Source organism: Corythoichthys intestinalis, chromosome 7 (genome assembly GCF_030265065.1).
Source record: "Corythoichthys intestinalis isolate RoL2023-P3 chromosome 7, ASM3026506v1, whole genome shotgun sequence".
NCBI lineage: Eukaryota > Metazoa > Chordata > Actinopteri > Syngnathiformes > Syngnathidae > Corythoichthys > Corythoichthys intestinalis.
The window spans coordinates 2,821,963-2,836,799 of NC_080401.1; the positions used below are offsets into that span (position 1 = coordinate 2,821,963).

The 14,837-nt window shown below is 42.5% G+C and overlaps 1 protein-coding gene across 7 annotated transcripts in view; it reads left to right on the top strand.

Annotated features, from left to right (window-relative positions):
• nek1 (NIMA-related kinase 1) overlaps positions 1-14,837 on the top strand; it is an 83,580-nt gene that overhangs the window by 42,907 nt on the left and 25,836 nt on the right. For 3 of the 7 annotated variants that reach the window (XM_057840999.1, XM_057840995.1, XM_057840996.1), the window contains 9 exons: positions 818-910; positions 1,298-1,381; positions 1,668-1,745; positions 8,076-8,171; positions 8,255-8,398; positions 8,480-8,533; positions 8,633-8,861; positions 9,138-9,242; positions 12,314-12,484. In XM_057840999.1, the coding sequence (XP_057696982.1) occupies positions 818-910; positions 1,298-1,381; positions 1,668-1,745; positions 8,076-8,171; positions 8,255-8,398; positions 8,480-8,533; positions 8,633-8,861; positions 9,138-9,242; positions 12,314-12,484 (1,054 nt within the window). Of the gene's footprint in view, positions 1-817; positions 911-1,297; positions 1,382-1,667; positions 1,746-8,075; positions 8,172-8,254; positions 8,534-8,632; positions 8,862-9,137; positions 9,243-12,313; positions 12,485-14,837 lie in introns of all 7 variants that reach the window. The other 4 variants (XM_057840994.1, XM_057840993.1, XM_057841000.1 and 1 more) reach the window with 2 other exon arrangements.

The following is a 14,837-nucleotide window of genomic DNA, read 5'->3' on the forward strand; positions in this document are numbered from 1 at the left end:
TGGTTGAAGAAGCTGGGGGAGAGGGAAGTCTGGGCTTCCCTGCTAAAAGCTGCTTCCTCCGCGAACCGATCCCGGACTAAGCGGTAGATGATGGAAATCGGAGTAGTAACAATGATAATAACAATAATAATTATGTACCAAATCGGGTTCTAATGCAGCGGCTGTGTTTTGCATGCTATTGCTGAACACACTGTGTGAGTAACGAGAAAGTGAGAGAGGTGCGTTAGAGTGGGAAGCTTTTACTTTTCATGTTCTGTTGTTGTTAGCGCTGGCTACGGTGGACAGTAGCCATGTTGTGTTGCACACTTTCTGAAATAAATGATTGAAAATCTGACTAAGCTGGCGATTTCCTTGCCGATGTTACAGTAATAATAATTGTCACCTTAACTCATAAAGACTGGCGAACAAAGGTCGGAGGAGGACCGTAGAGATCGTAGACATATTCCGAGCCAGTTCACTGACGCACACACCACGTTCATATTTTTCTATCATTTCCTTAATATCAGTGGTAAGCGCCACCGGTTTCCTTTTTTGATGACCCGCACTTACATCCTTGGGAGCCATTTCTCTCACAAGAAAATCCGCCATGCGGGAAAACAATGAAAATGCAACCCTTTTATGAATTGTCAAATTTCGAGCATGTTGTCACAGGTCGAGACAAATGACGAGTCAAATTTTACGTCGCATGTCGAAAGCATCGTATATCGATGCGATCGTATGTCGAGGTACCACTGTAAATATATATTTGTTGTGAAACTTTGTGGTAGTACTTAAAAACGATGCCAGCCTCATTTTGGATGACTTGAATGGTAAACAGGGTACTCGGCAAAACTGGGCCGCCATCTGTGGAAGCCAAGTAGCTTCAGCTCGGTATAGAAGGAGGCCTCACAAAGTCAACAAAGAGGAGGAGGTAGGAGCATGAGATGAGCCCAAATGCCAACTGACCAGTTATCACCCAGCACATCTGGCATGGCTTGTCTTTAACCATACATCTCCACTGTAATGCCTGTAATCAATATTTCATCCAAACAACCCAGATGCTTGCACAATCATATTTTGCGTGCTTTATAATCAACTTGACGTCTTAAGGAAAAAAACGTTCAATTGTGTTTTGACTGTTTTGTCCTTGTTCGTGTTCTCTTTTCAGTTGAACAATTAAGCTTTTTTACTTTTTGTGTACGCATTTATACATTTTACTTCTATATTTGTTTTTATGGCTGACGTGCTAATTCATGAAAAGTGTTTGTTTGCTTTTAATTGATGTTTTATACATCTTGACTTTTTTTTATGTTGTCAGGAATACTTGACAGCACTCAGGCAGATCCGTTTGCAGAATTTCAATGAGCGCCAGCAAATCCAAGCCAGGCTTAAAGGAGAGATGGTACATTTGACAAACTTGATCTTGGTCAATTGCATTGCTTCTCAATTGTTTTCTGTTTCGACTTTGCTGTGTGCATTATTTGGTTCAAAAATACTGCGCACACTCCGAAAATAAATAGTGCCACTGCCACCCACTGAGTGGATGTGCAATTACACTTTATTCTAATATGGCAAAAAAGTATGTTCCCCAAGGTCACATGCGCCACCCCTATCATCTCTCTGCACTCCACTATTAGAAGTACTGGTCTATCGAGTTGAAAATATTTTATTCTTTTAATGTTTTTCAGTATGGTAGTGACAGTTCAGAGAGTCTAGAGTCAGCAGAGGAGGCTGAACTGAGGAGAAAGAAGATAGCGGCTTTTAAAGTGAGTCCCCTTTGAATCTGAAACAAAGAACAACTCTTGTTGCAGAACTCATTATTAAAATACATGAAGGTTGATGTTGATCTGTTTTTTGGAATGCCCGTCAATATTGTTTCATAACATTTATGTTTTCGTCAATCATGACGATAACAAAGACATTTCGTCGACAAACATTTTTTTCACGACGACAAGACGATTGAGAGCCAAAAATGTGTCTTTGGAGACTAAAATGTGTGAATGTCAGTTTTCAAACAGAGACGAGACAAAAATACGCTATAGTTTCCGTCATCTGTTCACAATATGTGACATTTTCTTATTGTACGTGTAGTTAGTCGGCCTGCATCGTAGCAGTGTTTGGGTCGTGTCACTCATGTGACATGTCCTGTCGCCCCCACCCTGATGACTGGTGGTTAACTCATTGACTACCCAAGACATATAAAAAAAATGATGTTGAAACACATGGTGAGATTTTTCTTGGCAAGGGAGAATATGCAATCTTTATCCTTTATAGGTCTGTGCTAAGTGATCATCACACACTAAATGTAACTCATAGTGTTAGCATGTACATCCGCGTTAGCATTAACTTAAGCGTTACGAGCGTCCTCTTTAACTGTTGTTGTGTTGTTTTCATTTTGCTGTTGTCGGCTATGGCTTACAGTAGTAATGATCTGTGTTTCTGGTTGGAAATAGAACCATTGGAAAACTAGATGCTAGAATAAGTTCTTGTCTGTTACTTTTCATTCAAAATTGTTTGAACCCTTGATTTATTATTATTTTTTTTTTCGACTAAAACCTTTGAATTTTTATCGACGAAAACATTTTGGATAGTCGTGGACTGAAACCAGACAAAGACTAACACATTTTAGAATTACAAAATTAGGACCAAGTCTAAGTATTTCGTCCAAAAGACTAAGACGAAAATTAAAAGGGCTGCCAAAAACAACACCGGTTTCAGATAATGAAAATATAAGTGCAATTTTGTTTTGGCAACCCTTTTAATTTTAGTTTTCATCTTTTGGACGATAATACTTATTCGTCTTAGTCATATTTTAGTCATCTCAAAATGTGTCTTCAAAATTAATTTTGTCTAGTTTTAGTCAACATACATACATACAATTACTCCCGCTTATCCGAGATCGGGTTGCGGAGGCAGCAGCTTTAGCAGAGAAGCCCAGAATTCCCACTCCCCAGCCACTTCATCCGGCTCCTTTTGGGGCATCCAAAGGCAAGCCGGTTAGGGTACATAAAGACATAGTCTCCGAAGCGTGTCCTGGAGCGGCCCAGCGGCCTCCTCCCAGTGGGACGTTCCCGGAACACCTCACCAGGGAGGCACCCCCGAGGCATCCTGATCAGATGCCCAAGCCACCTCATCTGGCTCCTCTCGATGCTGAGGAGCACCGGCTCTACTCCAAGCCCCACCCGGATTCAATTCAATTCAATTTTATCTGTATAGCCCTAAATCACAACGAGGTTGTCTCAGAGGGCTTTACGGAGTCAATTTGATACACAGGCAGATACAATAGATGAATGAGATAAGTTCATGTACTGGGCATCCCCCATCGTTAGACCCTCCATGGCTGCAAGGAAAAACTCCAAAAACCCAGCGGAAAAGAGAAACCTTGGGGAGAACCACAGTCAGGAGAGATCCACTCCCAGGACAGACAGTCTATAGGTGCACCAGGACTGATGATGGATATTAGCAGGAGTTGCAGTTTGTAGAGATGCAATGGGGTGAGGGAACATGAGGGGGTCCATCAAGCCAGATGAGACGGGGGGGGGCAACGAGGACGTCCATCCATCCAGCCAGGGGTCAGGAAAGCCAGGCGGCTGCGGCTGAAAAAATAGCCCCTCCCCCAGAGGGGAGTAGGGAAATGGGACACCAGGTGACTAGTGATGAAGAGACTAGTCAACTAGATATAAGAATTAAAAAAGGGAAATAAAGTAAAGACAAGTGATAGGTAGAGTGAAAAACAGGAGATAGGACTCAGTGGCTGTACTTCCCCCAGCATTATTGCTCCTCGGGCAGCTTAGACTGAACTGTGAGTCCAGTCAGTTTTCAACTAGCCTGACCATAAGCTTTGTCAAATAGGAACGTTTTTAGTCTAATCTGAAATGTACAGACTGTGTCGGCCTCTTTAATATTAGCTGGAAGCTGATTCCATAAGACAGTAGCTTGATAACTAAAGGCTCTAGCTCTTACTGTACTTTTAGAGACCCTGGGAACTACCAGTAAACCTGTATTGTGAGAACGAAGTGTTCTGTTGGGGCGGTATGAAACCAGAGCATCTATGGGACAAGATGGCCCCATACCATTAATGGTCATAAATGTAAGAAGGAGGATTTTAAATTTAATTCTAAACTCGACTGGAAGCCAGTGAAGGGCTTGGAGCACAGGGGTGATGTGCTCTCTTCTATTAGTTCCTGTTGAAAGTCTTGCTGCTGTGTTCTGGACTAGCTGAAGGGACTAGTGGATGACCGAGCTTCTCACCTTATCTCTAAAGCCTGAGTTATACTCCCGCGTTGCGGTGACGGCGCAGCGACTATGTCATCATTCGACATTCGATAGTTCTGCGGTGAGGGAACGCGTTGCTCTGTAATTCACCGCCAAGCCACTAGAGGGGTGTGGTGTTATGTTTGTACGGTTTTGGGGCATGCTTGTTGACTTCCGCTAGTCTAGTTTAACGGAGAAAAAAATAAACAATGCAAGATGGAACTCTTGAATGTAAATCTTCTGCTCATCAACATTGAATAAATGTTATACCAGAGGTTGCGCTAGACTTTTTCGTTGTCTGTCATTTTGACTGACAGTGTCATAAAAATCCGGTCATAATCTATTTTTACCCGTCACTTACATGTTTAAAATGATAATAATGACATATTCAATAGTATTTAGTTTTCATTCATTTTTAATTAATATTCTGTCCGAACAAGCTTAACAAGAGGCAAACAGACAGCGGAGTGCACCAATCAGCGACGGGCAGACGTGCTGTTAGCAAAGCGACGAGGGCAGGACGAGGGACTTGAGCGCGGAAGTAAACATACGAGGAGAACGGAGTTTATTCAACATGGCTAGCGCGAGACACTGTTGTCAATGATTCGTGTCGATGTGTTTTAGCTCATTTAAAACTGAATTTACCGCGGATTGAAACATATTCTCGGATCTCCCATAGGCCATCCGTGTTGTTCTAGACGACTTTCGGCGCGCAAGAGTGACGTTGCTTGTGAAGAACACGTCACGCAAATAAACAAATCTGATTTGTCGATTGATTTTGTACCTACTCGAGGAGGCTGTGTCCCAGACTTGTCTCTCAGTGTTTGAAAAATACAGGGAGAACAGTCTGGCCGTGCTAGGCAAACACTCAGTTGCCTTGACATTTTTCCGAGTAAGGCCAACGACATAATTCACCAAGAGAGACAATAGCTAATTAATATGCTCACTCGCCGCCACCCTGTGGTCTGGGGTGTGAATTGCAACCTGTCAAAATGACGGATGGACTTCAGTTTTTTCCGTCACCGTTTTAAAAAACCGGTCAACGACGGAAAATATTCGGTTAACGCGACCCCTGTGTTATACATACAAATGTTGAGGGGCAGGCGACGCAGACGACTGTTTCGAGGCGGTCTGGCCGACTTTTGATGCCGCACAGAGAGTTCTAGACTCGGGTGGAGAGAGCTAGCTGTGGCGGCTAGCTTCAAACTGGCGTCGAGCACTGCTTCCAAGGTCTGCAAAGCCCTCCAGCCCGATTTGGTTGACGTGTCCTACAACCAGCCAGTGGGAAGCCAGATCAGATTTCTGGCGTCTATGGAACTTCCCAAACTGCGTTGGGAGCCGGGTTAGGCACTCTTAATCAGTGATGATGTATCGTGTGTGAACTGTCTGTTATTGAAAATTAAAGCTCAAAACAACTCTTTTGACTACAAATCTGTGCTTTATTCTTTATATACTTGAAGGGTGACACGTAAATAAGTCACAGACTCACAGCAAACATATGTACACAATAAATGATGAAGTGCACCAACCAAAAATACGACATAAAGTGATAAAAATTTGTCAGTTTTTGGCCGACTGGGTCACCGCTTCGTGTGTCCACTGGATTCAGAACACACACGTCTCGGTGGTTCTTCCATTTTTTTTTTTCCAATCGCCGACCTTGCCATTTGGCAATCATAATAATGTCTTGACGAGACTTGCTCTTTGGTGATACTCCCGTCGGCTTGGTCCATTTTTGCGTGTAGAAAAATAATGTTTCACAATGGCGGTTATTTCGCGCTGAACCAGAAACAACAGTCTGAGCGAACCAATCACAGTCCATTTCCCCCACGTCATATGCGTTGACGTGACGCTAGGCTGACGCTAGGGTTTGAAAAATCAATAGGACCGCGTCAGGCTACGGCGTAGGGTCGTAAATCGGGTCTTCCTTGACGGTGCAGGTCTGACGCGGAAGTATAACTCGGCCTTAAGTGGGAGCCCGGACACCCGATGGAGGAAACTCATTTCGGCCACTTGTATCCGGGATCTTGTTCTTTCGGTCATGACCCACAGCTCGTGACCGTGTAGAAACATAGATTGACCGGTAAACGGAGAGCTTTGCCTTTTGGCTCAGCTCCCTCTTCACCACAACGGACCGGTACAGAGTCCGCATTACTTCAGACGTGGCACGATCCACCTGTCCATCTCCCGTTCCATTTTTCTGTCACTCGTGAACAGGACCCCGAGATGCTTGAACTCCTCCACTTGGGGAAGGACCTCATCCCTGACCCGGAGAGAGTATTCAACCTTTTCCTGACTGAGGACCATGGTCTTTGATTTGGAGGTGCTGATTCTCATCCCGACCACTTGACACTCTGCTGTGAACCGTGCCAGTGAGAGTTGAAGGTCACGGCTTGATAAGGCTAACAACAGTACATCATCTGCAAAAAGCAGAGATGCAATACTGAGGCCGCTAAACCAGACCCTCTTAATGCCTCGACTGCACCTAGATATTCTGTCCATAAAAGTTATGAACAGAACCAGTGACATTGGGCAGCCTTGGCGGTGTCCAACCCTCATTGGAAATTGATCCGACTTACAACCGGCTACACAGACCAAACTCCACTGACACCAGTCATACAAGGACTGGACCTGTATCAAGGATTCCGATACCCCATACTCCCGGAGCACGCCATACGGGGGACACGGTCGAACACTTTCTCCAAGTCCACCAAACACATGTAGACTGGTTGGGCGAACTCCCATGACACCCCAAGAACCCTGCTGAGGGTATAGAGCTGATCCACTGTTCCACGGCCCAGACGAAAACCACATTGCTCCTCCTGAATCCGAGATTCGACTTCCTGACAGACCCTCCTCTCCAGTACCCCTGAGTAGACCTTCCCAGAGAGGCTGAGGACTGTGATCCCCCTATAATAGGAACACATCCTCCGGTCCCCCTTTTTAAAGAGAGGAATCACCGTCCCAGTCTGCCAATCCGGGGGCACTGTCCACGATGTCCACGCGATGTTGCAGAGGCGTGTCAACCAAGACAATCCTACAACATCCACGCCCTTTAGAAACTCAGTTTTAGTCCCTTTTAGTCGACAGTTTATAAAAAAAATTTCGTCTGCAAAATTTAAAAATGTTATTCAAAAAATAAATTAATTAATAAAAACTATTTCGATTGAACACTGACAGAAGAGCACATATTGTAATGTTTACAAGGACAACGCCAACTTGGTGATAATAAACACTTAGCAAGAAAATGGTACATTACTTTCAATGAATTATACCCACCTGGACCCGCCATGCACTGTACGTTAAACTCTAGGACTTTTTTTTTTTTTTTTTGTAAGAGGACACTCACTGTTAGCATTAGCCTCATGCTTACGCGAACGGGAATGCTATGCTAACGGTACGAATTACATTTAGTGTGTGATGATCACTCAGCACAGACCTTAAACGCTAAAGCTGCATTGCATATTCTCTCTGGCTAAGACACTGCTACAATGCAGGCTAATTACATATAAAATATCACCCATTGTGAACATGTGACGGAAACTATAGTGCATTTTTGTCGCGTTCTCGTCATGTCAGAAGAAAACTGGCATTCATCTCGTTACTGTATGTTTTAGTCACCCAAAACACGTTTGCGGCTCATTATCGTCTGGTCGTCTTTATGAAAAAAGCGTTCGTTGACGAAATATTTTGGTTATCGTCATCGTTGACCAAAACAACACTGGTGCAGTGTTCATCTTCCATATACTTTGGCATTTTGTTCACTTGTAAATTTGGTCATAAGAACTGAAGAAGTACGTATAGATTTTCTAAAAGTCTAAATATTAAGATGTAAATTCCAGGTCCACGCTAATGCCCGTGCTGCTGTACTGAAAGAGCAACTAGAGAAGAAGCGAAGAGAGGCTAATGAAAGAGAAAAAAAAGCATGGGATGATCATGTAAGTACTGTGCTTCCTCCTCGCAATCTTCATCAAGGTTATCAGGAAAAGTCTAATCTCGGCACTACTGTGAATTGTGAAAGATTGCAGCTCAGGGGGAAAGGGTACCCCCAGCTGCTGTATCAACTACCTCTAAACCCACAACCGTCAAATCTTCGGCCTTGCCAGAATCTGAGCCCCCTGCTTCTGTTATATCCATGACTGTTGCCCTGAAGAATGTTGGAGCAGTTAGTATCCATATCACAAAGCGTGGCAAACCTTTGCTTTCTTGTTTTGGTTTGTTGGTATTAGCAATTTGTGTTTTGCAGATGACTCCATTAATGGATAACCTGCCTGGCACAGAGGCTGTCACAATCATTCAGGTAGTCTTGTTTTTTTTTTCTTCTTTTGTTTAGTGCTAATTATTTATTCATCGGTTTGTGTATTGGAAGATAACATTACTTATTTCTTCTTTTTGTTAGAGTGAAAAGAAGCAGATCTTGAACAGACTTAATCAGAATCTAAAATCTCAAAGTCCTGTGGATGAAATGGAGTCAATACCCATTGCACCCAAACAACATACTCCGGCTTTCCATCAGGAACCGTACAACTCTGAGAACGTTCCGTACATTAAAGAACGAAATAAGTGGGCTGTAGTAGAACTTTCTACCTCTCAAAAAGTCTTGGAGGAGTCTTCCGTAGCGGCATCCAGTGAGTCTAACCTTGACTTACAAAATGTTATTAATTCCCATTTAATAGTCCTGCAACGGCCCAATTTAATTTCAATTTCTTATTTCTATCATAGATAGAATTCAAAATTATGAAAATATTTGAAGTTGGATCTTTTTTTAAGGCGTTCTATATCAGTTGTTGCTACCTTTTTCACAGGATCAATGAGGGAAACGAATGAACATCATTTTGTGATTTTAAAGAACTACTTCTTTATTTCTTCACCGGATGTGTTCCTCGGTGTTTCTGTCTCTCCAGATCATCCACCTTCTGTTGGAGACAGAAAAAAATGGCAAGAGGGACTCCCGTTTTTTCTGCCTATACCCCAGCAAACTTTAGAGGAGACATGCATCCCAACAATAGGTGAGTTACAATTGAAGATGAAGAAGGAAAAAGTTGATTTTCTCGTTTTACAGGTTATTTTATTCTCTTAACGAACAGAAGATGACGACACACAATTCAGGAACAAAAAAAAAGCAATAATTACCTAAGATAAATACATTTATTAAGGAAAGAGTAATTAAAAGCAGGCCGGCCAGGACAAATGTTTCTGAGACCCCCAAGAAGATCTGCCCCAACCTTTGAGATCATACAGTTTATATTTGTCCTTATATAAACAGTGGAAAACTTGAACAAAAGACGACTCCTTGTAAGGAAAATGGTACTTGTCCCCAGGGTCAACAAAGTAGATGAAACTCAGTGCTATGGGGCAATAAATGATTATATGCGACGATGTAAGGTCCTTGTACAGCCGATGTCAGATCTTAGTCCGCATTGCCAGCAGTAAGTGGGATTCGTTCCCAGTGAGGGTTGGACTCTGCCAAGGTTGCCATTTGTCACCGATTCTGTTCGTAACCTTTGTGGACAGAATTTGTAGATGCAGCCGAAGCGTTGAGGGGTTCCGGTTTGGTGGCCTGAGCATTGCATCTCTGCTTTTTGCAGATGATGTGGTGCTGTTTAGGCCTGAACGATATTGGAAAAAACTATTTCTGCGATTTTTTTGGGGTTTGCAATATACTGCGATATTATATTGCGATATTTTTTTTTTAATTATATAATTTTTTAAAGAAATTTTCACTAGATGACTTGAATAGCTGTTTGGAAAGACTTTGGATGACTCATCATGACCACATTGTACAGTATTCCATCGTTTTTCGCGGTTAATAGGGACCAGAACCCGCCGCGATAAGTGAAAAACCGCGAAGTAGCGCATACCCCCCCCCCCCCCATTTTTGTGTGTGTGTGTATGTGTGTGTGTGTGTGTGTGTGTGTGCTCAATGTATTTATTCAGATCTAGCACTGGAAAGAGATACATATAAGACATGTTTTTTCTCTTTTCCCCCAAAGTATGATTTTAAAAATGTGTGTGTGTGTGTGTGTGTGTGTGTGTGTATATATATATATATATATATATATGTACAGTATATATTTTTAATAAATGCTTTTTAAGCACCTCAAATGTAATAATTATGATCAGTTTTAAACATAACTGTCCCACTGAATAATTTTTAAACAAGAATAAAGTACTGTTGTAGAAAAATGCTTGGCTTTATTAAATGCTTCTGTTTACCTAACATGGCTGTAACACTTGGAGTGACATGTAGAAATTACAAACTCCTCATAATCACTTCGTTATTTTATATGTCTCGAACGTCTCCACCAAAACAGACACACACATTCATTCCAGCCCGCGCTTCCTTGTAAACGATGATTGACAGATTGCTGCCCGGCTTTTTTGGCCAGATCAAAGCCATCGTTAACTTTAATAAGCAAGTGCCGCAGTGACTGAGAGCTGGGAGAGGGGTTGAGGGAGGCTGTGCGAGTGAATGAAATAGATCAAAGGTTTGGGGATTGGGGAAAATAAAAATATATCACACGTCCTTGCGAAGGGACTATCGCGCATGCGCACATCGCGATGGCGATGTTTAAACGAGATATCGTTCAGGCTTAGTGCTGTTGGCTTTATTGTGATCTGTAACTCTCACTGGAGCGGTTAGCAGCCGAGTATGATGCTGTTGGGATACAGATCAGCACTTCCAAAACTGAGACCATGGTCGTCAGTCGGAAAAAGGTAGCATGCCCTCTCTGGGTCGGGGATTAGATCCTGCCCCAAGTGGAGGAGTTAAAAAGTCTTGAGGTCTTGTTCCCAAGTGAGGGTAGGAGAGAGCGGGAGACTGGCAGGCGGATCGATGCAGTGTCTGCAGTGACGCGGACTCTGCACCGGTCCATTGTGGTGAAGAAGGAGTTGAGCCAAAAGGCGAAGCTTTACCAGTCGATCTACGTTTCCTACTTTCACCTATGGTCACAAGCTATGGTCACAAGCTGTGGTTACAAGCGGCCGAAATGAGTTTCCTCCGCAGGGTGTCTGGGCTCTCCCTTAGAGATAGGGTGAGAAGCTTGGTCATCCGGGAGGGACTCCGGGTCGAGCCGCTACTCCTTCGCATTGAGAAGAGCCAGCTGGTTCGGATGCCGCCTGGACGCCTCTGTGGAGAGGTGTTCAAGGCATGTCCCGCTGATGGGACGACATGCTGGAGGGACTATGTCTCTCGTCTGGCTTGGGAACGCCTTGGGATCCCGTCGGAGGACCTGGTTGAAGTGGCTGGGGAGAGGGAAGTCTGGGCTTCCCTGCTAAAGCTGCTGCCCCTACGACCCGACCCGGATTATGCAGCAGATAATGGATGGGTGGATGTTCATGTGAATAAGAGACATATGTCTAAAAAGGCTACAGTTAAACTACAGTTAAGTTCAAGTGAAGTACTGTAGCTCTCCTTTGGGACATTTCTGCTCCATTGAGCAGATATCATTTCTGAATTAGGACTTATCATATTTAGATACAATATCAGGACTGGAAGTTCATTTTTTAAAGTGCCCTAGCAGACAAAATGGTGAAGTCCAGTTTACTAGCCCAAACTTAGTCTTTGCATTCCCCTGCAACAATTAGTCCTTATCTGTCCATTGGTTTAACACAATCCCTATTGAGGCAACACCTCCTAACGATTACACTAACAAGTCCATCCATCCATCCATCCATCCATCCATCCATCCATCCATCCATCCCTTTCAGGGTTTTTCAAGTATTTTGGTACAATGGTATACATATCCGTATTGTACGGCTGTACTACATTTTTAAAGCCTGGTGTGAGAACACATCACAAAAGACATTTTTACCTAACTCGATCACTGCCGACTTAGGTTTACTGTATGTATAGATTTCAGAGCATGTGTTGAGGTAGTTTAAAAAAAAAAAAGTGCCTTGAATGATCGCTGCCAACCCTGCCAGTCATAATGCATTGGCCGTCTATTGTCATCAATAACAGCTATGCGTTAGTTAAAAGGTTATGACGAGATTTTCGGAGATGCAGAGTTAATTCATCCATAGAGTTAGATTGTTTGACTACTACTTTAAAAACAAATGTGTTTGTATAAATTTTCAGAAAAAAACACAGGTGAGGTGATACGAGGGAGTGCGATGCAGGATGAAGGTCAAAGGAAGGCGTGGGGAGTGAGTCCAGAATGCCCGATTCTGAGAGTGTTCCATGAGGCAGAGGTTCAGCCACTTACCCAGCCATTGGAGACGGTCGGCATCTACAAAGAGGCTAGCCCTGGTTTGTATTCATTCCCTCTTAAAGTAGCAAAAGGTACTCGTGATTTTGATACAAGTTCCAAGTTTCGGGTCCATGATTAGGACTAGGGGTGGGAACCTCTGGGTAGCTCACGAGTTAGTACGCTTCGTCAGCAGCGACGTACACTGCTGGCCAAAGTATTGGTGCCCCTTCAATTCTGTCAGATAATGCTCAAATTCTCCCAGAAAATGATTGCAATTCCAAATGCTTTGGTAGTAATATCTTCATTTATTTTGCTTGCAATGAAAAAAACACTGGAACGGGAAAAAAAAAGAAATCATTATCATTTTACACAAAACTCCAAAAATGGGCCAGACTAAAGTATTGGCACCCTCACCCTAATACTTGGTAGCACAACCTTTCGATGAAATAACTGCGAACAAGAGCTTCTGGTATCCATCAATGAGTTTCTTACAATGCTCTGCTGGAATTTTAGACCATTCTTCTTTTTTTTTAACTGCTTCAGGTCTCTGAGATTTGAAGGGGGCCTTCTCCAAACTACCATTTTCAGATCTCTCCACAGGTGTTCTATGGGATTCAGGTCTGGACTCATTGCTGGCCACTTTAGAAGTCTCCAGAGCTTTCTCTCAAGCCATTTCCTAGGGCTTTTGAAGTGTGTTTTGGATCATTGTCCTACTGGAAGATCCATGACCTCTGAGGGAGACCCAGATTTCTCACACTAGGCCCTACATTATGCTGCAAAATTTGTTGGTTATCTTCAGACTTCATAATGCCACGCACACGGTCAAGCAGTCCAGTGCCAGAGGCAGCATAGCAAACCCAAAACATCAGGGAATCTCCGCCATGTTTGAATGTGGGGACAGTGTTCTTTTCTTTAAAGGCCTTGTTTTTTTCTTGTAAACTCTATTGATGCCTTTTCCCAAAAAACTCTACTTTTGTCTCATCTGAGCAGACAACATTCTTCCAAAATGTTTTTGGCTTTCTCAGGTGAGTTTTGGCAAACTCCAGCCTGGCTTTTTTATCTCTCTGGATCAGAAGCGGTGTCTTCCTGGGTATCCTACCGTAGAGTCCCTTTTCATTCAAACGCCGACTGATAGTACGGGTTGACACTGTTGTACCCTCGAACTACAGGAGAGCTTGAACTTGTTTGGATGTTAGTCGAGGTTCTTTATCCACCATCCTCACAATCCTTCGTTGAAATGTCTCGTCAATTTTTGTTTTCCCTCCACATTTAGGGAGGTTATCCACAGTGCCATGGGCTTTACACTGATTGATGACACTGCGCACAGTAGACACAGGAACATTCAGGTCTTTGGAGATAGACTTGTAGCCTTTAGATTGCCCATGCTACCTCACAATTTTGCTTCTCAAGTCCTCAGACAGTTCTTTGGTCTTCTTTTTTTTCTCCATGCTCAATGTGGTACACAGGACAGAGGTTGAGTCAACTTTAATTAATTAATTAATTTATTTATTTATTTAATTCCATTTTAACTTGCTGCAAGTGTGATTTAGTTATTGCCATCACCTGTTATGTGCCACAGGTAAGTAACAGGTGCTGTTAATTAGTACACAAATTAGAGAAGCATCACTGATTTTTCAAAGGGTGCCAATACTTTTGTCTGGCCCATTTTGGGAGTTTTGTATAAAATAAAAATGATTTCAATTTTTTTTCTCCATTCTCTTTTGTGTTTTTTCATGGCAAGCAAAATAAATGAAGATATTACTACCAAAGCATTTGTAATTGCAATCATTTTCTGGGAGAAATTGAGCATTATCTGACAGAATTGCAGGGGTGCCAATACTTTTGGCCAGCAGTGTATGTCTATACAACACTTATCGATACAAGAAATACGATTTGCAATATAGCGCTCAAGATAATGTTTATCTCACGATAATGTCAATACAACAATTATCGATACAAGAAATCATTTTCTGATATTTACAATTACGAACAATGGGAAAAAACCTAGTTCTTTTCATCATTCTGAATTGAAATGAGATTATCACTAGTAGATGTCTGATCCGCGTGAAGTGGGAGTGATTGCAACAAATGTACAAATGATTGACATGGGATTTTCAAAGACTGATAGGCAATCGGCTATTTTTTTATATCGCTATGTCTAAAACCGATTTTGAAAGCCAGTATTTGAGGCCGATGTTTTTCATTTTTTTATTTTTTGAAAGCCCATCGATTATGATAAGGAAACACTCATTATGTTGATGTACATATTCGAAGTTAAATTTGTATCCTGCTACTTCCTTTTGTAACAATAGCCACAAGATGGTGCAAAATGTCAATTAACAAAAATCATCATCCACACAGTGAACCCATTATCCTTTTATACTGGCTCCTATTGGCAAATCGTCAAAAAAA